We start from the raw sequence: 26,693 nt of genomic DNA, 5'->3' as shown, positions 1-26,693 counted from the left end.
TCTCATTTCTTTAACTGGATTCTCTTTATCTACTTTTAGGACTTGTGTGAAAATCTGATGATATTTTAGGCCATATTTATGCAGACATATAGAAAATTCTAAAGGGTTCACAAACTTTCAAGCACCACTGTAAAACAAAGCAAGAAAACAAAACAAAAAATGGCTCAAGAATAAATGGGAGGATTGCAAAACAGTAGGTAAAGTTCTATCTGGAAGCAAGTTAATACAGGGTTAGTCAAAATTATCTTAACACTTAAATGGTAGAAACCAATCGGATCTGTCGTGGAAGTTCATCAATGGTGTACTGCTGCACCATCTGTAAGTAGACGTCTGACGTCACTGTTGGGGTGTCAAAAAAGTAGGGCCCAATTACATCAGTAGCATTCATGGCACACCACACATTCAGGAGAAAAGTAATCCATTAGTGTTAACATAATTTTGACTAACCCTGTATTTGGAAGATAGTTATTTTATGTTGTGCTAGCCGTCAGGTTGTTATTTTATTTATTGACTTTTTTCAGCCCTCAACAACATTATCATGTCTTTGTGGGATTTCTAGGACAAATTATAAATGTCATGACTTTGTGTTTGGCCCTTCCAAATCTGATTAAATAAATCAGTAATGAAGCATATTGAAAAGTATATATAATTTTTAAAAAATGGAGCTTTTTTTAAACATTTCCTTTGAGCTAATGTTTTAATTCAGGGAAATTCCCTCACACTGGTGTGGTACCTTATAGCCACTGATGTGTTTCATTTCTTGTTTCATCACTGGATTTGTGTCTAATACAGATAGCAGAACTTTGACAGCTGCATACAGAGAACTATCATCTGTCGCCATTGCAACCAGGCTGAGAAGAACTGCAGGTCCTCCAACGTACTGAAAACTGCTGGAAGCTGTATTTGATGTAAACGTTCTCACTCCTGCAAGGCAAGTTAATAAATATAAAAAAAAAGGATAATAAATCAGGTAATAACTGTATTTGAAGATGATATTAGTAAGTACTACTGGTATAAACTCACCAAAATGACCAACCAGGGCAGCCCCGATAGTTCTAGCAGTTCCACTGAGGTGCTGACTGATATTCCGAGCCAGAAAGATAGGAGTGGAGTTATCCCTTGATGGAATGCCCATCTATAAGTTAATACATTATATTTCTGTTATTAATAATCTTCATAAAGTATCATTTAAACTAAGCCAGAATTGATCAAATAGCAGCACCTCTTTAGCAATCAGACGGCAGTCCACCTCGTTGTACTGATCTCTGATCTCTGCTACAGTAGTGACAGTAGCCACTGCTGGGTTTATCCCGAATGAGATCCTCTCTGGAGGAACTAACCTCACTGGAGAAAAATAAAAGGATTTTCTTGTAAAAAAAAATGTAGTTTCACATTCAAAGAAAAAGTGAAAAATGTTCTATAAATATTACAAAAAGCCACTTTTTTACCCACCTTGAGCATCAAGTGCAAGGTAGTTGCCCAGGTACCTAGTGCCTTGTGCATACATGATCTCGACAGAATCAGAGCTCAGGACTTCTTCAAATAAATATGTCGGACCTACACGCCAGATCAGAGCTGCATGCTGCTTCCATATAGGGGGAGTGCCAATAATTCCACACACATCAATGACTGCTGATGCATCCATTGTAATGCATGGGCCTGGGAATGGCTGAATATACTGCATCTATCAAAAGAGAGGCAGTAACAAGTCGAATAATAAATAAATAAATAAATAAATAAATAAATAAATAATAATAATTTTTAAAAAATCACAGAATGAACATGTAACTGCAATGTTTAAACACACCTTTGATGTCCCAATCATCTCTCCATTCAGATAAGCAGTTACTTTGCAGCTTTTTTTGATGTCTTTGGCCATAGTAACAACAAGATGGTGCCATAAACCTGGCATCAGCTGTTTGGAGCACTTAAAGCGCACTGTAGTTGGCAAAGCAGTTGGTGTTCCTGGCACTGGCTCCATCATATCTGTGAACCAAACAATATTATGAGCATAATTTAAGTCAAATTTCACTTGAAGGGTATGACTCTGACAGCTATAATATCATTATGAGGTCATATGTCACTAATTTTCGTAATAATGTAAGAAAAGTGAGTTATCACCTAAGAACTGATAAGCCTCTTCCTCAGTGGTGAGCACCAGGCAGCCATCAGAGGAGGAGATGCTGACTGACAAGCAGCTGAAGTGCTGCTCAGCACGGGACATGTGGCGTACCACCGTCAACAAACGCACTGGGTGAGAATCACAGGCTGAGCTGAATCTGCTGATCAGAAACCAGCAGGAGAAAGACAGACCAGCCGAGGGAGGAAAGCCTCGGCAATCTGAGAAGCAAACACAACAGAGGTGATCACTGGACTTCCTGGTTGACTGACATGTTACTGACGACATATGAATGTCTATTCTTAACCCAAGAAATCAGATTTGGTCATATTGCTTGAAATCCTGGTTAAATTTGGATAAGATCCATGTTACTATCTGGGTTTGTGTTGTATAGTTAAAGCTATGCAAAATTCAAAAGAATTTTGTAATTCAAAAGAAAGCTGATCGATGATAGGAACAAAATGACATTTCTCACCACCACCGATGCCTCCTGTGGGGATGGATTCAGCATTGACACCTTTCACTGTGGCAAGAGAGGGCAGAAATAGACACCTGGAAATACAGAAAAACCATGATCATTGTGGAACATATACATAGATATAGCAAGGCCCATTTTAGTTATCAGATAAATAAAACTCCAACACAACCAATGATTTGAGACAGAAGGGTGCTGGAACCCACCCATATCCATTGTCAGTCATGTCAAACTCCACAAATGATGGAGAAACGGACACTTTGTGAGGCCGGAAGCTCCGCGGAGATGTAATTGAAACAAGGCTAATAATTTGGTGAAGAGGAACAGGTGTCGTACTAGTTGAGGCAGTGTTCAGTAAGCTAAAACTCCTTTTTAGAGTCCGTTTGTCCTTTTTAGAACCTGTCTTTTCACCTTCTGCAAAATCTTCAGTGCCATGGTTAGCACAGTGTCCTGAAGTAAATAAAATACAACATTTAAGCCAGTTTGCCAATCTAAAATGGATGCTAAGACTAGTTGATAAAACAGGAACTTAAAAAAAAAAGAAGTCTTGAACCCCTTCAGTGCCCTTGGACGAGTCCCGTACGTCATGAAATCTTTCACCGCTGTGCCTTATGACGTACGCTACTCATCATAAACACCTCCTTTTATGTACCTTACATGGCACATTACTTTTACTTCACAGTGGCACATATGAATTACAGTCAATGCCTAAAACATTCTTCCGTCATAAGGCACAGCGGTAAAAGATTTCATGACGTACGTGACTCGTCCAAGGGCATTGAAGGGGTTAATATCATGTACCATTAGAGAGTGGAGTTTGGTGTGATGGGTCATCATCTGAGACAGAGGAAGAAACACACTTCTCAGTACTGCATGGAAGGGGAGCTTGTAAACACAGGAACTGTCTGGAATAATAATAATAATAATAATAATAATAATAATAATAATAATAATAACACAAGTACAGCAAATAAATGAGATATAAAAGGTTTATATTCCTATAATATAGATTTCAAATTATCAAGTGAACATTTTAAATTTTGAAGAAACTCTAAAGCACTTTGAGACCAACCTGAGTGACTTATGGTCTATGGATTGAGAGGCAAGTTTTTCCAGGATGCGCACCACAGGCAGATGCAGTGAGTGTGTGCTGTTATTGAGGATGTCCCTGCATTGAGTCAGCAGGGTTTGCGGCAGGCCGGACTCGCACATGATCTGCCTGTTCCGCTCAGACTTCACCAGAGACTGCACATGATGAGCCACAGCTAACTGAAGCTCAACAGACAGCTGGAGGGAAAAGACCAAAAAAAAACACAATGGCATGCAAGTTCCTGTGTGGTCATTCTAGCTTAAGCCAGGCTGATTATATCTGCATGTATATTTATGGCAAATGCTTTAGTCCAAAGAACTAGTCTTGGCATTCTGAAATCATAACCTTCCAGTCACTTCCAGTACAACTAAGCAATGCTTTTCCAGTACATTTGAATAAATATTAAAATTACTAACCTGAGGGTTACTGGGGCAGTAGATATGAGGCAGTAGAGTCATTACGACCTTAATCGCTCCAGGGTGCAGTATTGAATGATCACATGAAAACCTGAACAAAGATAAATTTCTCATCAATTTTTTCAATGCTTAAAAAAAAAACAACAACAACAACTCTTCTACACCTCAGTTCCAATTCAAACTCAAATATTATGCCATTAGTCTGAACTTTTACATTTATACTAGTTGTAAGATTCCCTCATCCAGAGTGGCCTAGAGAAATGTATTGTGGCCTCTATTCAAAAAAAAATATGGATGCAGAAACCATCCATCCATCCATCCATCCATCCATCCATCATCCGTAACCACTTATCCTGTGCAGGGTCGCGGGCAAGCTGGAGCCTATCCCAGCTGACTATGGGTGAGAGGTGGGGTACACCCTGTTCAAGTCGCCAGATCATCGCAGGGCTGACACACATGCCCCTTTTCCACCAAAGCAGTTCCAGGGCTGGTTCGGGGCCAGTGCTTAGTTTGGACCCGGGTTTTCTGTTTCCACTGACAAAGAACTGGCTCTGGGGCCAGAAAAACCGGTTCCAGGCTAGCACCAACTCTCTGCTGGGCCAGAGGAAAGAACCGCTTACGTCAGCGGGGGGCGGAGTTGTTAAGACCAACAACAATAACAAGACCGCGAAAGATCGCCATTTTTAAGCGACGAGAAGCAGCAGCTGTACAAACGCGAAGTCATCCATTATTATTATTATTGTTGTTGTTGTTGTTGCTACTGCTGCTTCTTCCGTGTTGTTTTTGCTTTGATATTCGCGCCAAGGTTTATGTAAACGTAGCGCCATAACTGACGTATACAGCGACGTAACTGACGTATACAGCGACGTAAATGACGTATACAGCGACGTAAATGACGTATACAGCGACGTAATGATGTGGCTCCGCTTAGCACCGCGAGCTATGGAAAAGCAAACTGGTTCTCAGCTGGCTCGCAAGTTGAACGAGTTGTGAACCAGCACCAGCACTGGCCCCGAACCAGCCCTGGAACTGATTTGGTGGAAAAGGGGTAACAGAGACAAACAACCATTCACACTCACGGTCAATTTAGAGCCACTAATTAACCTAATCTGCATGTCTTTGGACTGTGGGGGAAACCGGAGCACCCGGAGGAAACCCACGCGGACACAGGGAGAACATGCAAACTCCGCACAGAAAGGCCCCCATCGGCCACTGGGCTCAAACCCAGAACCTTCTTGCTGTCTTCGACTCATTCAATATCATGCTAGCTGAATGGAATATATCTGATAGACCATTTAAAGCCAGCCAATATTATTTAATTATTATATCGATACAAAAAGCAATACAACCAATATTTCCGACTAGTTCACTAAGTCCCTAACAAAAAATAAACCTGACATTACGGAACTAACACACAACAATTTTATTTTGTCACTGTTTTGTATTTTGTGAAACAATAACAAACCTGGTGTAACATAAAAATTAATGTAATGGTAGACAAGTTTGTTAGCTAGCATTATCCAGCTAATTAATGCAAATAAATCTGATGTTAGCAAACTAGATAGCTCTACTTCGATACATTTTTTAGTCATTGCTTTGTTTTGGAGCTCGATGCTGAAAACGATCCAATAGGAAAATTAGCACTCATTCCTGATTCATATGCAACCTGTTAACCATTAGGCCAGCCAGTAGAAAAGCAACATAAATCTGTGGTGAAAGAGCATACAAAACTGCACTGGAAACACTGCTATTGTCCAACTATTACATAAATAGGAACAATGAATTTCCTCATTTTTTAACTGAAGAGATCTGAAATTTTACTCTGGTGGCTGCTACCGTATTTCCATGGAGGAAAGACAGTGCAAAAGGCTGGTGTCAGTCTGACAACAACAATGGCTAGGCTCTTCTTTGAGTTGTTATGCAACTAGTTTAGATGTTTTACGTTCTTCAAGGACCTGTGCAAACCCTGCATCTCATCTCATTATCTCTAGCTGCTTTATCCTGTTCTACAGGGTCGCAGGCGAGCTGAAGCCTATCCCAGCTGACTACGGGCGAAAGGCGGGGTACACCCTGGACAAGTCGCCAGGTCATCACAGGGCTGACACATAGACACAGACAACCATTCACACTCACATTCACACCTACGGTCAATTTAGAGTCACCAGTTAACCTAACCTGCATGTCTTTGGACTGTGGGGGAAACCGGAGCACCCGGAGGAAACCCACGCGGACACGGGGAGAACATGCAAACTCCACACAGAAAGGCCCTCACCAGCCACGGGGCTCGAACCCGGACCTTCTTGCTGTGAGGCGACAGCGCTAACCACTACACCACCGTGCCGCCCCAACCCTGCATTTAAGAAGCTTATCTCATCTTATCTCATTATTTCTAGCCGCTTTATCCTTCTACAGGGTCGCAGGCAAGCTGGAGCCTATCCCAGCTGACTACAAGTGAAAGGCAGGGTACACCCTGGACAAGTCGCCAGGTCATCACAGGGCTGACACATAGACACAGACAACCATTCACACTCACACCTACGGTCAATTTAGAGTCACCAGTTAACCTAACCTGCATGTCTTTGGACTGTGGGGGAAACCGGAGCACCCGGAGGAAACCCACGCAGACACGGGGAGAACATGCAAACTCCGCACAGAAAGGCCCTCGCCGGCCACGGGGCTCGAACCCAGACCTTCTTGCTGTGAGGCGACAGCGCTAACCACTACACCACCGTGCCGCCCCAACCCTGCATTTAAGAAGCTTATATTTTAGCTAAATACATGATTTTCCTTTTCTAAAAATAAAGTTTGCCATTTATAACGCTGTATACTTTCTACAAATTCACTTTTTCATGTCAACTAAAGACACATTAATTAAACTGATACTTCATTGAGAGGCAGCGATCTGATGACCTTATATCTCGGATGGTGTTAATTTGGCACATGATCTGCTTTTCAGAGGAATCATACAGATCATGTCATGATATAAATAAATAACAGTGCCACTCAAACTTTCCTATTTCAGCTGTTTCTCAGATTAGATGTGGTTTTGGGTGGTTTTTTTGTTTGTTTTTTTTTAAAGATGTGCATTCATGCTGAAAACTAAAGCTGCCAGCAGTCTTTCAGCCACTGTGGGTGTAACCACAGTGACTTCCGTATACAGTGATGTCACATGCATATCTTCTATTAAGATGGAGCTCACTGGATCACTATGCATGATGGAAGAGTAACTTATTTTGGAAACAGGAGACAGAAGTACACTTTGAAGTTTATATTCTTTGCACTACAAGCAGTATACTTGAGTTCGGAGTAACTGAAAGATATACATTTTTTGTACTGAAAAGATATTCGTATGTGATGCTTGCGCAGTTCAAGAAATTCACTTTTGTTCATGTCATTCTTTGTTCTATGTTTGTGTTCTGACTACTTAAAACTGATATTTATGCCATTTTTGGCAGTTACTTTATAACTGTATTGTTTCTCAATTTGCCATAAGTTCATAGTAAAGTGGCACTGGTAGTTTCAAATTAGTTTGGCATCATTCACGTTATATTTTCTTTAATTTGAGTCAAAAGTTGAAGTCAAAAATGTTCCCGTGCCAGTACCTCGTATTCCCAGGTAGTCTCCCACCAAGTACTAATCAGGTTAAGGCACATCAGGCAGCGCCAATCTCCATTTCTATAACCCTCGGCCTCTCGCCTATTACATAGCTAGGGTTACAGTGGGGGGCTGGTCCTCTGGTAACTGCAAGAGTTTGACTCCCTACTCATATTGTGGCATGGCTCACCAGATGGCAGGAGGTACCATTTCTATCATGGTCTTTGGTATGCCCCAACTACGAGTAGAACTCAATTTGAGTACAAATATAAAAATTCAAAACTACTTATAGTCTGGTTGTAACTATTCAAAATTAAGAAGTGAAAAAATTGTGATTCAGATTGCAGATTGTGATTCTTCCCCAAAAGATTGTCATGTGATATTTTGAGTAGATTGCCCAGACTTACTTCATAAACTATTTTTCATAGGATAATAAATGTGCCGCTAGTAAAAACAATAAAATAATTCACAAGTTAAGGGTAAAAATGCACAGTAACAAAACAGTCTCAAACAGTCACCCCACAATGATAAATTATAATACATGTCCTAATTTTGTTCTCTTTTTGATGTTAAGATAAGGTCACAAACTGTATTAAACCTCTACTCTCCCATCCAACATAAGCTTTTCATAAATCTTGGGGCATGTCTTTCTAAATGATTCATGTCATGCTTATGAATGCGCTGTGAAGCCCCAGGGTAGGAACCTCTTACAAAGGAAAGTACATATCTGTGATATTTTATAAGGTTACTATTGTGAGAGGGATGGAAGGGGGATATAGAAAACAAATGTGCCATGTTGCTGAAACCCCTTGGCATCTTGAAGTGCTTTGTCAGACAGTACAAAGAGCTGGTTGCGACATTAGCCATCTGGCACTACATTACAGCCGCACAGACATGGCACTCTGCCTGCTATCCAAATCAGCAACCTCATAATTTCTACATTGCAATAACTGGGAAGCTGCTAAGCATATCATGAAAGCAATCAATAGCCCCTACCTCCCTGACCCTACAGACGAGATAGTGAGAGCTGCTTTTCTGATCCGCCCCTGAAAATCATCCTCCCCTGTCTTGTGGCTTGTGACCTCCTGCTGATTCTCCTCAATCTCTATAGACTCTTTTAGTTCAGCACACAGATCTGTAGCCATGCCGATTCCTGTCCCAAACTGCTCTAGAAAGTCTAGCACTCTTATGCAGTCCTGCAGTGGGGCAGGAAGAGGACATCCAGAAGATTCAGTCAACTTCAAAAAATCCTGGAAAGTCCTGTGGTCCTTGGTTGTGTCTAAATCTACCGATGCGCCACCAAGGAAGCAACCGATCTGCAGGAGGGCCTCAGCCAGCCTCTCATAGAGGTTAGTGATGTGGAAGAAGTGAGCGTTGACAGGATGCAGGTGCACAGCCATGGCCATGGTGTGCAGTGTAAGCAGCAGCAGCTCCATCAGACCTTGGTGACTAAGAGAAGCCCACATGCCAACTGGCTGCTGCAGCAAAGAACTCTCCATATCCACAAGCATGGAGAGCAGACTGGTGAAACCACCAGCTGTGCGGAAAGCATTCCAGCTGTTTGGATTGTCAAGTACTTTCAGGATTGACTGGGAATAAGAAAGAAATATACGGATATTAGATTAAAAAAATGATGCCGTTTGCTTAAGCACATCTTGTCTTATAATCACAAATGTTGCAATTATCATAATTTATTTACATTTTCTCCAGGTACATCAATAGCTGAAACTGAGATGTGTTTCCAAATTGGTTTAGGCTTATTCAGTTTACACCGCTAATACATCAAAGAGCTAATGGGCCAAAACGAATTAACAGTGAAACAAGTGATATGAAAAGCCGTAAGATATTTCACACCATGGTCAGGGTGAACGGGATTGTTATCTGTCTTCACCCAGTTACAATATAATAGTCTGCAAGTTAGTATTTTTGTGCTTGAATGTAAAATATGGACACACAGTAACTGGTTAATTTGGTTACATTTAATTGGGTTGCTTTCACATTCCCTGATCTGATATTGCTCATAATTTTCAGCGCGTCACTGCTGGGCTGCGATCCTAATCAAATTGAGCTCGAGTTAACAGCAAAATGTATATTAGCAAATCAATCTGAATTTAGCTGTAATGCAATCAGAGTCCCAAAGGCTACGGTAATAAATTCTCACACCTATTATGCTTTAAACTTGTTATAATTTGTTACAATTAGAAATAAAAACGGAGTCTAGATGTAGTCCCTAAACTTTGAGGTCAACACAGACACTTCACAATCTCTATGAGTAAAAATGTGAGAAAGTGACTGAGACTGGAGAGAGAATGGTAAGATGGAGACAAAATGCAATAATGAAATGGAAGAATAGTTCAAACAATGACAAATGATTTGACAAAACAGAGGGATAATATGAATGTAAAAGCCATACATGGAGCAGGTCTTGTTTGAGTTGTAGTTCAGTCTCAGTGGAAGAGCAGAGAGCTCCTATAGCAGTGCTCATATACTCCTCTGGGTTCATCTCAGACAACTGCTCCAGGATACACAGAGTTGGACTGCGGTACATTTCATCATCCAGAAAGATCTTTATGTAGGGAATCATCCCAGAGTCCCGTATAAACACTGATGCAATAAAGAGAAGTAAAATATTTTTACATTTGCATGCATATACATGTAGTCTGAACTTGGGGTATTCAGTGGATTTCCTTTCACTGTCCCAGATTCCCTCTTTGTGTCACAGTTCCTATAACAACAAGTGATGAGCTCATATTGACTTTGGTTTTTGTTCTAGTCCTGTGTCTTCCCCTGTCCTGTCCTTATTTTTATTTTTTTTTTTGCCATATTGTGTCCCAGTGTTTTGTGTTAGTTCTCAATAACCCTAACCCATAACTACATCATCGCTTGTTTACTGCAGCGCATTATGGGAGATACCCAGGGTCAACGCCGCCATATTGTTTACTTTCGCCTTTGTTAAACACTGCATTGTTCTGTCTAACTGGTTTTAACCATGCCTGAAATGAATTGCTGTGTGCCTAACTGTGTCTCGACAACAAAGAGAACACCAAATTTGAGCTTTTATCAGAGAAGAAAGAAATGGATAAGTTTAATCCGCAACGAAAACCTTCAAACTGAATCGAAATGGACAAGTGTTTGTAGCTTACATTTCTCTAGTGGGAAAAAAGACGTACTTAAACTGTGACACACTAATATTTCCATGGTCTGCGGCATGGCTTTCGGTTATAGAAGATTATAACAATCGACACTGCTCATCATCTGAAACTAGTGATATTCCAAAGCTTGTAAAACAAAGAAGCATTCTTCAGCCTTTGCCTCTCAACGTGCCGAAGCACTCGGCAGCCAAACGAGCCTGTCGGATCGATAAAACTCCCAAACCACGAAGGGTTCTCTTTCGGGTATGTATAATGTTGTGTACCTCACTAGCAGCATTTATTGAAGTAAATGCATTTATACTGAACATGACATGGCAGATCAGTGGGTTTCCAAAGATTTTTTTTGTAATGTTTCCTGATATCAAGTTTTATTTTACTAATCACTCATTTATAAAAGTTTTGATAAGACATTCTGAGCTTTGATGATGTTGTACCGTGTGGTAGACTCGGTCAATCTCTAGGTTGTACGAATTCTTGTCACTTATGTCTTACCTTCTCACCAAGCTTGATTTGGATTCCGATTTTCCTGCTGTAAACCCTCGACATGTCATCCATTTCTTTAAATCACCAATTTCATTGTCTTCCATGACAGAGCATGGCAAAATTGCTCCTCTCACATCGCTCTCATGTAAAATTAATCTAACATACGCTATATTGCACAGCTACCGACCCCAGCTATCCCCCATAATGCATTACGATAAACAAGTGATGACACAGTTATGCTTGGGGCCTATTATGGCCCTTTTCCACTACCCTTTTTCAGCTCACTTCAGCTCGCTTCAGCTCACTTCAGCCCGACACGGCTCGCGTTTCGACTACCAAAAACCAGCACGACTCAGCTCGCTTCAGCCCTGCTTAGCCCCTAAAACTCGCACCGTTTTGGAGTGGGGCTGAAGCGAGCCAAAGCGAGCCGACTGAGGCTGGGGGCGTGAGCAGACACTCCCCTGTGCACTGATTGGTGAGGAGGAGTGTCCTCACATGCCCACACACGCCCCGCGAGCGCGCTGGGATCTGTAAACACCGCAAACCCAGAAGGAGAAGAATTACGAGAATTTCTGAAGCCTTATGCGCCTCGCCTCATCTATACGCTCTTGCCAGTATCTGTTGGCGTTGTTGGTGACAACAAGCCACAGCACCAAGACCAGCAACACTAACGACTCCATGTCCTCCATGTTTATTGTTTACTATTCGGGTTGTAAGACTACCGCTTAAAAGCTCACTGATGTCACTGTTTGCGCTGCTTAACGACATCACCTGACGTCCACCCACTTTCGCTAACTCCACCCAATGTGTCCACCCACTTCCAGCCAGCACGGTTCAGCGCGGTTGTAGTCGAAATGCAACTCCAACAGCCCCACTCAGCATGGCACGGCTCAGCCCGACTCAGCCGTGTTGGTAGTGGAAAAGCGGCATTTGTGTGTCTATGTATCCCCTGCTGTGAAGTCTCATCATGCAGATTTGTATATTTATGTCCAAGTATTGTTTTCTTAGTCCTGATTCTGTGTACTCCCTGGTTTTGACCGTTGGCTATTTTCCATGTTCATTGATTATGGATTACTCCCCCACCATGAATACTGTTTATGAATCCTGGATTGCCCACAATAGTAGTGTTATACTGAGTACCCACACGAGTCTTGCTTCATTGGTCCACATGTTATATTCAGCTGCTACAGTGGCAAATTCACTGACAAACTATTTTGTCCGCCTCATGTAAGACATCAACATGAACCTATCCAAATCAGCGACCTCAGAACATTAGGAAAAATATTTCAGGATACCTGTATTTCTGATGGATCTCATTGTGAGAGCTGCAACTACATTTAACATGTTGGTGGTAAGCTGCCGCTCACAGTCTTCCATTCTCAGCTCCCCTTTATTCACTACACGCAAAGGATACAACAGGTCAGCACTGAACAATTTAACCGTACACATTTACGTACATGTTATAGGCGTTACCTGAAATGCCAGCCTTCCTCAGTATCTTAGCTCGCCGTCTGAGCTCCACCAACAGCAGATCCATCAACCCACCATCACTCAGCACATCAGAAAGCAGGCTACTGCTCATCACCATGCGATGGAAACACTTAAGCGCAGCCATGCTAAAGGCCTGAGACGATCCCTGCTTGAGCACAGCCTGCACCTTCCGCAACGTATCATGAGGGATGTAAGAAAGCTGAAAGACCACAGTCTCTAGAAGATTAAAAAAGAAGCTGTGCACAGTTGCTGGCTTCTGCCATGTACTATCAGCTAGCTGGGCCAGACACTGCAGTGTCCATTCCAGCAGGAAGAAGTTGGCCTTGTCCCATGACCAAACTGTGTGGATCGTGCGCAGGATTTGGCTGCAGGTCAGTGCGCTGCCTGAACGCAAGAATGAGGACTGAAGGATCTGAAAAGCTCTGAGGTTCTTCACCGCAGCTCCTGGGCAATTAAATTGTACAATTGTATAAAAAAAGACAGTTATTAAGGCTTAATTCTTAATCATGGAAGCCATCATTTTTATGAATCTTTGTGTAGCCCTGGGTCAGAGAATGGCACAAAAGCACACATGTGACTACACTGTCGTCTTTGCTTTCAAAAGAAGTAATGCTATTATATAAATGCTATTTTGGCACAGTCAGAAAGTGATTTACATCTACAGAGAGAGTGTCATGACATTACAAATACCTTTGGGCCTGTATACACAGGAAACTCTGCGTTTAAACCAAATTACACTCTTATAGATTGATTGAAACTATGTTATTTGGCACATGTGAAGAAACATCATGGAGGTCTATAATCAAATGTATATATAATCCTGTCAAAAGTGTAAAAAAGACTGCTTTTCTCACTAGACAAAATGCACTGATGTTTAGGGTAAATAAATATTTTTTTGAATGGTGAATGGGTAATAAGATTTAATTTCACCCTTAATTAAAATCACATCAGGGCCAAATGGAATCAAGTGGAAAAAAAGGACCACATTTCCTTCTCTCTGGAGTGAGGTGCTCTGTTTGGTGATGAATGGTGGACTGTGGTATGGAGGAGGAGAATGGATGCGGGGTATTTTAAATAGGTTAGTGAGGAGGGATCTACTTCATCATGTTGGACATAATTGCCTTTGCCTTTTTGTTAATGGGAAGTGAGGTGGGGAGATGCAGTGGTGCGTTCAGGATCCGTGGTGCATCCGTACCTGTGGTCAAAGGTGGGTCAAATTTAAAGCCTGGTGGCTGGGGGTTGGTGACACAGAGGGCCACCTTTAACTCAGCTTTACCAAATAAAGTGAATGAGGCTATGAGATCCAGGAGGTCTTGCACTGGAGAAAAGACTTCCTCTGAGGTTTCTTCCTCACACCTGTAAAAGAATAAAAGGCAAGCACAGCTGAAAAATAGGAGCAATATCAAATACTGCTACTTTTTTTTTCGTTTACAGTGATGTAAGACTGTATTTCAGTATGCACATGAAAATAATGCATGGAAAAATCATTTTTGTTATTTGATTAAACTCAACCTGGAAAGCTATGCAAATTCTGGTTGGGTGAAAACAGTAATGTTCACATAACGTAACATTAAGTGTATTGTTTAGCTAGTGCCCTGTGACTTTGAATATGGCTTCGTAAATGGTCTATGTTCTGTGTAAGTGGGAGGTCTAATTTTGCAGTAACCTCACAGAGAATGATTTGACACTCAGAGTCAGAAAAATGGCCGACATAATGAGATTGAGTTCAATTTACCAATGATCTCATTATGACCTCCTTTATTATTTAACACGGTGGTATTCAGAGGAACTGGTAAGGGAAAGTGAGAGTGAGAGACCGTGGTGGGGGGAAAGTCCTGACTTTTTCTTAAGAGACTTTCTTTGTAGCAGCTGCTCTATTTCTGAGAGGATTTTTTTTCTCAAATCAAACTGCAATATGTAAATTCACAACTATAAATGTATGACTTTTTTCACAGATTGACTAGTTATTTGGTTGCTCTATAAGAATGTTGCTCTCCAAAAGAAGTGGAAGAGACATACCGTGCCATGATGGCCTGGAGGACTGTGTAACCATCATTGTTCTCAAACTCCTCAAACAGTGCGGGGTTGTTTGGGTACGAGTCCTTCGCAAAGCTGAACACATTCACAGCAATCTCAGCTAGAACCAGCCCATGGACCTGCTTGCTGATTTTCTGCATATTCTGGATGCAGATCTTCATACAGTTCTTAGCTACACAGGAAAATAATGGAAAAGACTTTACATATGGACTGGCTACATGATAACCACATAAACGCTTCATGAAAATTAAATATTTATAACGGTATGTTCCAGTAATCGTCAGCTAAAACAAAGACAGCCTTTGCCAATTTTGATGTTTTGATGACAAATTTTTGGTGACATAAGGGTCTGATGCATTTCAGACTGACTTCCTTTAGAATGTCATGGCAACTGATTTTGTATCTTAGTGCATTTATGGTCCCCCATATGATATGAGTCACATGATAATGATGATGATGAAGTGATAGCTTGCCAGGCAATATGAAAACCTGCTGTATAACACTGTACATTCCTATTCCAAAAAACAAAAAAACCGTTGGGAAGCTGTGTAAAACAGCTTTACATGATTTACAAATCATGGCAACTCTATATTTTAATGAAAATATTACAAAGGCAAAATATCAAATGTTGAGCTTGAGAAATTTCTATTGGTTTTTGAAAAATATATGCTCATTTTAAATTCGATGTCAGCAACACGTTTCAAAAAAGTTGGGACAGGGGCATGTTTACCACTGTGTTGCATCACCTCTACTTTTAACACCACTCTGTAAACGTTTTGGGAACTGAGGAGACCAATTGCTGGGGTTCTGAAAGTGAAATATTGTCCCGTTCTTGCCTGATATACAGTTTGAGTTGCTCAATAGTTCGGGGTCTCCTTTGTCATATTTTGTGCACCAAATGTTTTCAATCAATAAAAGGTCTGGACTGCAGGCAGGCCAGTTTAACACCTGGACTCTTTTACTATGGAGCCATGCAGTTATAATATATGCAGAATGCAGTTTGGCACTGTCTTGTTGAAACAAGCAAGGCCTTCCCTGAAAAATATGTCATCTGGATGGTAGCATGTTGCTATATATACCATTCAGCATTGATGGCGCTTTACCAGCTGTGCAAGCTACCCATGTCTTGTGCACTAATGCACCCTCATACCATCACAGATGCTGGCTTTTGAACTGTGTGCTGAAAACAAAATGGATGGTCCCTCTCCTCTTTAAACCAGAGGATGTGGTATTCATAATTTCCAAAAAGGCTTTAAAATTTCTATTCGTCAGACCACTGGATAGTTTCCACTTCTCCTCAGTTTATCATGAGCTCGGGCTCAGAGAAGGTGGTGGTGTTTCTGGATATTGTTCATGTTCAGTGCTCATTTTTGGCTTTGTCCCTTGCGTACAGAGATTTCTTTGGATTTTCTGAATCTTTTAGTGATACTATATACCATAGACGATGTGATCCCCAAATTCTTTGCAATTTTACTTTGAGGAACGTTATTCTCATGTTATGTCATCAAAAATAAATCATTGTCACTTGGATGTTCTGAAAACTTGACATCAAATTAAAAAAGGTCTGTCTGACATATGAGTTACATTAGACTTAGCCTTATCAACAACACCCTAAAGTATTATCAAACAAGGCAATGGTAACAAATGGCTTTGTTGAAAACAATATATACAGTATCTATCATTTACTTTATTTTGTTAGTCTTTAGGGTGTATAATAACTTAAAACTAAAGTACATAAATATATGTATGTATATACAGTGGTATGCAAAAGTTTGGGCACCCCTGGTCAAAATTGTTGTTACTGTGAACAGTTAAGCAAGTTGAAGATGAAATGATTTCCAAAAGGCATAAAGTTAAAGATAACTCATTCCCTTTATATTTTAAGCAAAAACAATCTTTTATTTTCATCTTTTACATTTTCAAAATGACAAAAAAGGAAAAGGACCTGAAGCAAAAGTTTGGGCACCCTGCATGGTTAGTACCTAGTAACACCCCCTTTGGCAAGTATCACAGCTTGTAAACACTTTTTGTAGCCAGCTAATAATCTTTCAGTTCTTACCTGGGGGATTTTCACACATTCGTCCTTGCAAAAGGCTTCCAGTTCTACAAGTTTCTTGGGCTGTCTTGCATGCACTGCTCTTTTGAGATCTATCCACAGATTTTCAATGATGTTTAGGTCAGGGGACTGTGAGGGCCAGGGCAAAACCTTCAGCTTGTGCCTCTTGAGGTATTCCATTGTAGATTTTGAGGTGTGTTTTGGATTATTGTCTTATTGTAAAACCCGTCCTCTTTTTAACTTCAACTTTTTTACAGATGGTGTGATGTTTGCTTCCAGAATTTGCTGGTATTTATTCGAATCCATGCTTCCCTCGACCAATGAAATGTGCCACTGGCTGCAACACAACCCCAAAGCATGATCGATCCACACCCATGCTTCAGAGTTGGAGAGGTGTTCTTTTCCTGGAATTTGGCACCCTTTTTTCTCCAAACATACCTTTGCACATTGTGGCCAAAAAGTTTTATTTTGATTTCATCAGTCCACAGGACTTGTTTCCAAAATGCATCAGGCTTATTTAGATGTTCATTTGCAAACTTCAGATGCTGAATTTTGTGGCTAGGACACAGGAAAGGTTTTCTTCTGATGACTCTCTCATGAAGGTCATATTTGTTCAGGTGTCGCTGCATAGTAGAACAGTGCACCACCACTCCAGGGTCTGCTAAATCTTTCTGAAGGTCTTTTGCAGTCAAACAGGGGGTTTTATTTGCCTTTCCAGCAATCCAACGAGCAGTTCTTTCAGAAAGTTTTCTTCATCCTCCAGACCTCACCTTGATCTCCACTGTTTCTGTTAACTGCCATAATAACATTACAATCTGAGGAATCAGCTACATGAAAACACTTTGCTACGTTCTTGTAGCCTTCTCCTGCTTTGTGAGCATCAATTATTTTATTATTCAGAATGCGAGGGAGTTGCTTAGAGGAGCCCATGGCTGTTGATTTTAGGGACAAGTTTGAGGAGTCAGAGAATTTATACAGCTTTGAAATCTGCATCATCTGACCTTTCCTAATGAAGAATTTGAACAAGCCACAGCTCAATAAGCTAATTAAGGTCTGGAACCTTGGTAAAAGTTACCTGAGAACTCAAATGTATTGGGGTGCCCAAACTTTCGCATGGTGTTCCTTTTCTTTTTTCACTCTCCAATTGTATAAAACAAAAATAATACACAAATCTTGCAGAAAACGCTGAAAAGAAATGTGTCGTCTTTACCTTTATGCCTTTTGGTGATCAGTTCATCTTCTGCTCACTTAACTATTCACAGTAACAGACATTTTCAGTAAGGGTGCCCAAACTTTTGCATGCCACTGTAGGTCTAATTCCAGTAGATGTTTGCCGTCACATAGACTGCTTTTGTCAAGTTTGGTGTTGCAATAACATCCTTTCTTTTACTGACACAACATTTTTTGTTAATGCTTTAGGGAAGCCTTTGTAGGAATACTGAATATACTAAATTTGTCTATGCACGTATAAACATTATTCATATTTATGCCAATGTTTTATATCCCTCACTTGGTACAAGTAGTTGCTAACTTTACAACACAAAGTCCCTTCAAAAAAAATTAAATTAGCAATGCGAGCATATCAAATAGACTCTGGAAGCATATGATCACAAACAGGTTTCATTTAATCAGTGGAGTTGCTGATTTAAATTATTTATCATTTCAGAACCTTGAGCATCATGTGAAAGCAACTTAACATGGTCATTCTGAGAGACTGTGGGCCTATTCAACTACATACAACTGCAAAAACATGAATATTTTTCTTGACCTCTACCGATTAAAGCTTACTTTGTTGGAAAACTTTTAATCTAATAAAAATAAAAAGAAGCTTGGAGCCCACAGATGAATGAAAATCTATGCAAATCTACACAATAAAAAAATTTTTACATCTACAGATAGATTAGATAATGGAAATGTAATTAGTGCCCAAAGACAGAACAAGTGGAAATGTGTGGGTGTTTAAACAATCCCGCAAACACACACTCAGCCCTGGCTATAAAGCAAAGTCTTAACCTACAACCTTACGGCTCATGAAGTATTAAATGTGCGTGTGTGTTTGTGTATCAGATTGTTTGTGCATGTGTGTGTGCACATCTATATAGAGGAGGAGGGCTGACCTTGCAGTGCTGGAACTGTGTTTGGAACCTGGGCTGCTGATACAGCCCTAAGCACACGAGAGGCCTGTCTCCTCCATGAGGTGCTACATTGGTCCCACAGTGAGGTGAGAGCAATGATCATACACTGCAGCTCTTCTGTTTCCACCAGCTGTTCCACAAACCGCACCTGTTTGCACAGCTGCAGGATCACCTGAAGCGCAAAGCATATACATGTTTAGCGCATAGCTTGTATTAAAAATACACAATCTGCCTGATATTACAAGATCAGGACTGATTTACCTGAATTAATATGTGCTGGAAGGAGCACTTGTCATCCTCCTGATCACAGACTTTTTTGGCAGGAAGGGCTACAAACAGATACAGGCACTTCACTAAAGCAGCAGCTAGATCAGTGACAATCGCTGCATTCACTCCCTGTGAAAAACCAACTGTCATTAGTTATATATAGACAGTATTTTTGACTCTTCTTGACTGTTTCAGTTGCAACAAATTCAAAACAAGGTTAGAGGTACTATATAAAAAGTGTATGAGTAATGTGAGCCTGTTTAATAGCAATTTATGGAAGTAAAACTAGAGAGCTTAAATGTGTACTGAGCTTAGGAGAACTAACCAATGAATGAACTTCTACCAATGAGGACTTTCTACTGAGCAAAAAAATGTTGGCATGTCTCATGTATGTTTAAAGAATGAAAGAACAAAATCTTCCCAATTGTTATAACGTTCCCAATTTCTGAGACTGTTATCCTTTTAACAGACACTTTGACAATTTTTTCATATACCTGAATAGCTCATAGCAACTTTATTTTTTATTTCACTAAACAATATATGTACACTACCGTTCAAAAGTTTGGGGTCCCTTTGAAATGTCCTTATTTTTGAAAGAAAAGCACTGTTCTTTTCAATGAAGATCACTTTAAACTAATCAGAAATCCACTCTATACATTGCTAATGTGGTAAATGACTATTCTAGCTGCAAATGTCTGGTTTTTGGTGCAATATCTCCATAGGTGTATAGAGGCCCATTTCCAGCAACTCTCACTCCAGTGTTCTAATGGTACAATGTGTTTGCTCATTGCCTCAGAAGGCTAATGGATGATTAGAAAACCCTTGTACAATCATGTTAGCACAGCTGAAAACAGTTGAGCTCTTTAGAGAAGCTATAAAACTGACCTTCCTTTGAGCAGATTGAGTTTCTGGAGCATCACATTTGTGGGGTCGATTAAATGCTCAAAATGGCCAGAAAAATGTCTTGACTATATTTTCTATTCATTTTACAACTTATGGTGGGAAATAAAAGTGTGACTTTTCATGGAAAACACAAAATTGTCTAGGTGACCCCAAACTTTTGAACAGTAGTGTAGATTTTTTTATTCACCACTCATGGGTAATTATACTGAGAACAAAATATCAATGGCTTAAAATTATAATTCATCTGGTTACTGACTAATAGGATAAACTTTTTTGCATTTCAAACTTTGCCAATATATTTCAAAGAGACGATATGTCTCTAACCTCTTTTTTTACTCGCTTTAAGTGATTAACACCTCCACACTGATTTTTCCAACAAACCCGAATGAATGAATCAAAATATCATGGAATCATGATCAACACTGACTACTGTGAATGAAAGAACCTTGTCATGTACTGGTTCGTCATGTGGCATGGCTCATCATGATGCAGGATGTAACCTCAGCATTAAATGTTAGAGAATTGCTATGTTGTGTAAAAGTAATGTATACTTACAGCATCATTAGTAGATAAAAAAGATGTGGCCTTCAACAGCAACAATCCTTTACATCGGCCATGTTCAGTCTGTTGAAAAAACTGCTCCAACGCATATCGCGCTTCCTCTATTGGAAACAAAAATAGACACAATATAGAAAGTAAATCCTTTTTATTCTTCCATTATATATATATAAAGTGTGAGACTCCAGTTTTACAGGGAGACAACACTTTAGTTCAGTATTCTATCACATTTTTTACTCATTAGCTGATTCTGAAGACATTCATGGGCTGAATTTGCCTTGTTATTCAAAACTCAAGATTCTTTACTGCCATGTGTCACGTGAACAATGGAGTGCTTACTCCCCACTCACTCCCACAATATGACTCCTAAACACTAAAAAAGTACAATAAATAAACGAGTCATCAGGAGATGACGTATCCCCCCGGCCCCCACATGAAACCCAACTCCAAATTTTCCTAAGTTGAATTGGTTGCCATGAAAATACGGAAAAAAAACAAAATCACAGAAATCCCAAAATGTGAAAAGGCACAACTCCTCTAGTCACTTAACATAACTGTCAGGTTTCATGAAAAAAAATCCTAATAGCTTTTGAGTTATGCTATGGAAACTAAAATGTTTACAGACGGACGGACAGACAGACAGATCTATAGCTATATCCCCCCGCATTATATGTCGGGGGGGGGGGGATAAAAAGTGACTGAGTAAGAGTTATAATGCTATGGGTTATAGGGTGGTGCAGAAATATGTCATAAAGTGACAAAGTGGAGTGATATTAATATCACAGTAAATAGCAATGGGGAAACAATGTGATAATGCAGCGTCATAATGAAATGGTATATTGATAAATGATATGTGACAAGAGTATTGCAGTACAGTGAGAGTGAATGTGCCTACTTGCTATGTAGCTGAGTTCCCAGGACAATTCTAGCGATAAAGATAAGATAAAGTAGTAATAAAGTATATATTAACTAAAGTAAGATGGCAAATCACTCTAGAGCTGTAACCCACCGAGACTGGAATCTAACACGGTGATTTAGGTTGAATAAAACAATCTGGGATGTGAAATAAAACTCACATGTTTGCACATAGTTTAAATGTTGAGTACAACATGCATGAATGGAAATTTCTCAGTGACATTCGAATGATCTCTGGTTAATCATGTATTTCAGGATTGTGTAGACGCGAGAACAAATTTTACAATCTTATCTTTGTGAAAAAGAGAAGCAGCTTTCTTCTCTGTAAATACGCCAACACCTACAGTACTTTCAGTTACTCTTATGGTGTGCTATAAACATCCTCAATCCCACCCACTCTGACACATGCCTGACAATGAGCTGAAACACAGTTAATCAGTCCTAGCTCTGCTGAAGGAAACAGCCTGGGGAATACCTGCAGGTTTTTCTGCCACTCTCTGCTGTATGTGAAACACCAGTGTCTCTGTGACATGAATAGCCAAACTCTGGAGATCCAAGTCGTCAGTGGTTCTTCTGCTTTCACACACCTTACAAACAGCACACACAGTTGTGTTAATATTTCTGAGGATCTGGCGAAAATACTTGAGCATATGAACATGTCATGTCAAAGAAACAATTTCCATTTTCTATGATGCTCATATCTTTATCACTATGATAATTCTTGGAAAGTTGGAAATTATTCCTTGTAAGCATTTTTTTTTAAACAAATAAGTACTTCTTTGACAACTTAGTCATGATGTCACTATTAATTATAATAAATAGCCACATAGTGTATTGCACTTTATAGCTAACAATAGCCTGTGCATAATTATAAAGCAACTATAATATTTATTAACAATTACATTTCTTAAAACATTATCAGTATCGGGGTGGCTCGGTGGTGTAGTGGTTAGCGCTGTCGCCTCACAGCAAGAAGGTCCGGGTTCGAGCCCCGTGGCCGACGAGGGCCTTTCTGTGTGGAGTTTGCATGTTCTCCCCATGTCCGCGTGGGTTTCCTCCGGGTGCTCCGGTTTCCCCCACAGTCCAAAGACATGCAGGTTAGGTTAACTGGTGACTCTAAATTGACCGTAGGTGTGAATGTGAGTGTGAATGGTTGTCTATGTGTCAGCCCTGCGATGACCTGGTGACTTGTCCAGGGTGTACCCCGCCTTTCGCCCGTAGTCAGCTGGGATAGGCTCCAGCTTGCATGCGACCCTGTAGAACAGGATAAAGCGGCTAGAGATAATGAGATGAGACGAGATTATCAGTATCACAGTTGAATTCTTCAAGGAAAGTGAATAATATACAGTAGCAAAGTCTTCCTCATTATTTACAGGTATGTGTTAGCCAGTCTTCCTGATCTTAAACCTTAAAACTATAGTCTCCTTGGTGAATTATAACCTAGCACTTCCAGAGTACATTAAGAGAACAGCAGAAGCATTGCTTGTTCAATGCACTTTCAGAAACACAGATGGACCTTTCATTTCTCTATTATATCAGCACAAGTATGAACACCTTCCATCGATGATTTCACATGACTTCTACAAAAGAAGTGTTCTTTCAGTGAAGCTTAAAGCCCACACATGCACTCTCTGTGTGGAATACAGTACCGCTGATGTTCATTAACTCCTACATGATGACTCTGAAAGTCTTCATTTATCCATGCTAATAATCTACATCAGTGGTGCTCACAAGATCATTTACTCCCAGACATTAGACAGAAGAAATATGTGTTTGATATGAGATGTTTGAACTGAGATTTGCCTTGGATCAGAGATGTTACATCAAATCTACTCTGTAGTATACTTCATACACAAAATATGTTGTTATTGATTCAAGATTCACTTTACTGTTCTACACTGTAGGAAATCTGATTTAGCCTTCCAGCCATAAAGAAACATTCCACATACATAAGTGCTACTGAGAACAAGAAACATATCTAAGAACATAGAAACCAAGAAAAGCATACCCTGATATTAAATAAAAATAAAACTATGAGGCCAAAAAGTACAGAGAGAAAAAAGTAATAAAGTAAAAATAAAGCTGTGTTGGTTTCCATGTCAATTCTATCCATTTTACATCTGGTGCCATTTCAATTTTTTTTTATTAAATAACCAATTTTTAAATCTGTATCAAAGGACAATATGGTATTTTAAACCTCCTGCCTGATGGTAGAATGTATAACACATGACACTAGTCTGTTATTATCCTGTTGGCTTGCCTTAGCGCAGCCTGTTCGTCAGTTGACTGCAGGTATGGATGCGGTCTTACACCTAATATCTTCCATGGAGTCTGTATGAGTCAGACTAGTTTTGATTTTAGCACAGAGAGGTTACAAGAGATGCCATATCTGTGATGCCGTATCTGTGATGCCGTATCTGTGATGCCGTATCTAATTAGACTCTCAAAGACCACTTAATAAAAGACTACCATAAACTTCTGATCAACACAATGGACTCTAAGTCGCCGCAAAAAGTGCAGTAGTCTGCTACAGAGATGATCAACACGAGTGCCTCAAGTCAGTGTGCTATATGTAGTCCGCAATGTTTCCGTAAATAAGCCTCCTTAACATTCCAACTTTGGTTGTTTACACTGAACCAAATAAAGCCGCTCCAGAGGGGGCTTTTTACACAGGGTGCTATCGTTCTGCAACTAGAGATGTGATGTATAACACAATGGAGCGTCAGCGTCTCAGGTGACATATAACAAACTTAGCATCAGAAATACAAATTCCCAAGCATACCAACGTTGCTTGAGGTGCTTTTGTCAGCCGTGCACATTTATACCACTTTTCAAACACAAGCAAAGTTGCTGTGCGATGACAAATATGTTGGAGAAGAAAGTGTAGAGAAGTAGAAAGCGAAAGGCATGTGGATCTTAGATGCCGAAGATGGAGACGTTTGAATTCGTACTCGTCTCGGAAAGAAGAAATAAATGTCAATATCAAAAACATCACACCCCTGTTCTATAATGCTGGCTGTCCCCTTTACAGAGATGTAGATCCCACCTCTGTTACTATCGAACGTTCCAGTTCAGAGGTCTCCCGCTCCGTATTTGGAGGTTTTATACAGAATACGAGGCGGATTAAAGGTGCAACATTCCCGCCTTGATCAGGCTATGTAAAAGGGACTAATAAACACACCAAGGTATTTGTGCAAGGAAATTTGTGAGATGGTTTTGCTGTGGATGGCCACAGGCATATGGTCACCCACTCCTCTAGCGTTAAACACCATCTCCTGTGTCTGTTTAACATTCATCACCAGATGGTTATCATCAGACCATACTACAAATCTTTGTATTTCTCAATAGTACTCTGGAATATCCCTGTCCTTCTTCATTAAGCCTAAGATGGCAGCATCATTTGAGATTTTAATGATGTAGTTATTAGGGTTATGGCTTGTAAGTTCACAAAGTGGAAGGATATCCAACGTTTTCTTATACTCTATTAAGCCAACATTGTCTATTTTCTTAACTGATGGATGTAATCAGATTACCGTCTCCATCTCTTAATGTGTTGTTACCTGAATAAATATGGGCAGAAGGAGGAAGAGCTGCTCCTCTCTTTGTTCTGCTGTTGCTTTGGCCAGGTCTACGAGCTGCTCTTTGAGAGCCTTGACTGCATCCTGTCCCGTGTGTGTATTCTCCTCATCCCCAAACTCTGTCTGAGGTTCATCACTCTTCAGCTCTGTGGTTTCTGTACTTTCCCCTGAGGCACTCAACTCTCCAGTCTCCTTATTGATCCTCTCCATACCTCCACCAACTTCTTTCACTAAACAGGTCACAGGATCACATACACAAACAGCTCTTTTTGTAAACTGCTTCCTGTTTGAAGAGCTAGTGACCTCTGCCTGAGGAGGCTTAGGGAAACACTCAAGCATTATTCATTCGCTCCAGAGAACAGCACAAAAGCATAATTACACAACTAACACTGCAAGCACGACTGTTTGTTAATCCTCATTTCACAAGATGACAGTTAGTCCTGTGATGTTATGCCGAAGGGAGGATCATTCGCACTAAAAAGATCTTCATTACAGTAGCTATAGCGAACCCTCAATTGTGGTTCATGCCCAACTTTAGCACATAATGCATAACATAAATAAGTGTAATAATATATGAGTATGCAAGGAATATATTGTGGGAATAGATGACTTCTGTAGTCATGCCGAAGTTCCCTGTTTATGGTTTCTCTCGTTTTACCTCCGCATGCCACAGCAGAACTGGCAGAGTAGGTTTGTATGGCAAAAGCACATACCTCATTCCACACCAGCTAAATGTGACAGATCACATGCAGATGAAAAGTAATATGAAACCCTGCATTAGCTCCTATACAAATCAGCTGCAACTCATTTTACCAAAGCTTCTAAAAGGTTTCTCTAACTTACCTGTTGTTAGGTGAGAGACATCACCATTTGCCTTCAGGATATTGGAAGGACAGTCCAACTGAGGCAAAGAGTCATCTGTATCTGAGCACTTAGCAGGAAGTCAGCTGAGACATGCTTGGTAGGCCCTCTTGTCTGCCAGTTCATAATCTGCACTGGGGGCCTGAACTTTGCACAAAGAGAAACTCTTACATCAGCTGCACACAGTCATGTGCTTCACTTCCTAGACAAGAAAAAAAAGAGAAGTGAATGTTTTGTGTGTTTTTCTGCAATTGACTTTTAGGCTCAAATGAAGATTTGTATATAAATAAAAATAAGAATAATACTAACAATAATTAAAAAAAAGAGAGTTACATATGCTGCAGACCCCAAACACTAAACACTTTTGATACCTTTGATGTCAACTAAAGTTATAATTCTCATAAGCACAGATAAAACCTAAATTCATGCACTCCTGAAGGGGGTGGGGGAGGAGGGTGGGTGTCGAAAGTGGGGGTTGGGGGTATCATTGGGGGAAATGAGCAGCCTACAATTTACCATTTTGGAACAGTACTGACCTCATGTGGTTCCTAGAGGAACAATCA

General features: G+C 40.2%; 1 protein-coding gene across 2 annotated transcripts in view; it reads right to left on the bottom strand.

Moving 5' to 3' along the window:
* The window catches only part of wdfy4 (WDFY family member 4), a 71,832-nt gene extending 45,587 nt beyond the window's left edge, over positions 1 to 26,245 (bottom strand). The window contains exons 1-23 of one of the 2 annotated variants that reach the window (XM_060925931.1): positions 26,113 to 26,245; positions 25,252 to 25,499; positions 22,167 to 22,278; positions 20,774 to 20,880; positions 19,310 to 19,444; positions 19,031 to 19,220; positions 14,840 to 15,029; positions 14,016 to 14,176; positions 12,803 to 13,264; positions 12,625 to 12,726; positions 10,108 to 10,298; positions 8,691 to 9,283; positions 4,101 to 4,191; positions 3,667 to 3,881; positions 3,396 to 3,499; positions 2,801 to 3,044; positions 2,595 to 2,671; positions 2,122 to 2,340; positions 1,808 to 1,986; positions 1,453 to 1,684; positions 1,223 to 1,344; positions 1,024 to 1,135; positions 734 to 924 (exon numbers count right to left, since the gene is read on the bottom strand). In XM_060925931.1, coding sequence (XP_060781914.1) covers positions 734 to 924; positions 1,024 to 1,135; positions 1,223 to 1,344; positions 1,453 to 1,684; positions 1,808 to 1,986; positions 2,122 to 2,340; positions 2,595 to 2,671; positions 2,801 to 3,044; positions 3,396 to 3,499; positions 3,667 to 3,881; positions 4,101 to 4,191; positions 8,691 to 9,283; positions 10,108 to 10,298; positions 12,625 to 12,726; positions 12,803 to 13,264; positions 14,016 to 14,176; positions 14,840 to 15,029; positions 19,031 to 19,220; positions 19,310 to 19,444; positions 20,774 to 20,880; positions 22,167 to 22,278; positions 25,252 to 25,479 — 4,257 coding nt within the window. In that variant the 5' untranslated portion in view covers positions 25,480 to 25,499; positions 26,113 to 26,245. The remainder of the gene's footprint in view (positions 1 to 733; positions 925 to 1,023; positions 1,136 to 1,222; positions 1,345 to 1,452; positions 1,685 to 1,807; positions 1,987 to 2,121; positions 2,341 to 2,594; positions 2,672 to 2,800; positions 3,045 to 3,395; positions 3,500 to 3,666; positions 3,882 to 4,100; positions 4,192 to 8,690; positions 9,284 to 10,107; positions 10,299 to 12,624; positions 12,727 to 12,802; positions 13,265 to 14,015; positions 14,177 to 14,839; positions 15,030 to 19,030; positions 19,221 to 19,309; positions 19,445 to 20,773; positions 20,881 to 22,166; positions 22,279 to 25,251; positions 25,500 to 26,112) is intronic. The other variant, XM_060925930.1, reaches the window with a different exon arrangement.
* Between the last annotated feature and the right edge of the window lie 448 nt (positions 26,246 to 26,693).

This window comes from Neoarius graeffei, chromosome 7 (genome assembly GCF_027579695.1).
Source record: "Neoarius graeffei isolate fNeoGra1 chromosome 7, fNeoGra1.pri, whole genome shotgun sequence".
In the NCBI taxonomy this organism is placed as follows: domain Eukaryota; kingdom Metazoa; phylum Chordata; class Actinopteri; order Siluriformes; family Ariidae; genus Neoarius; species Neoarius graeffei.
This window is presented reverse-complemented; position numbering and strand designations above follow the sequence as displayed.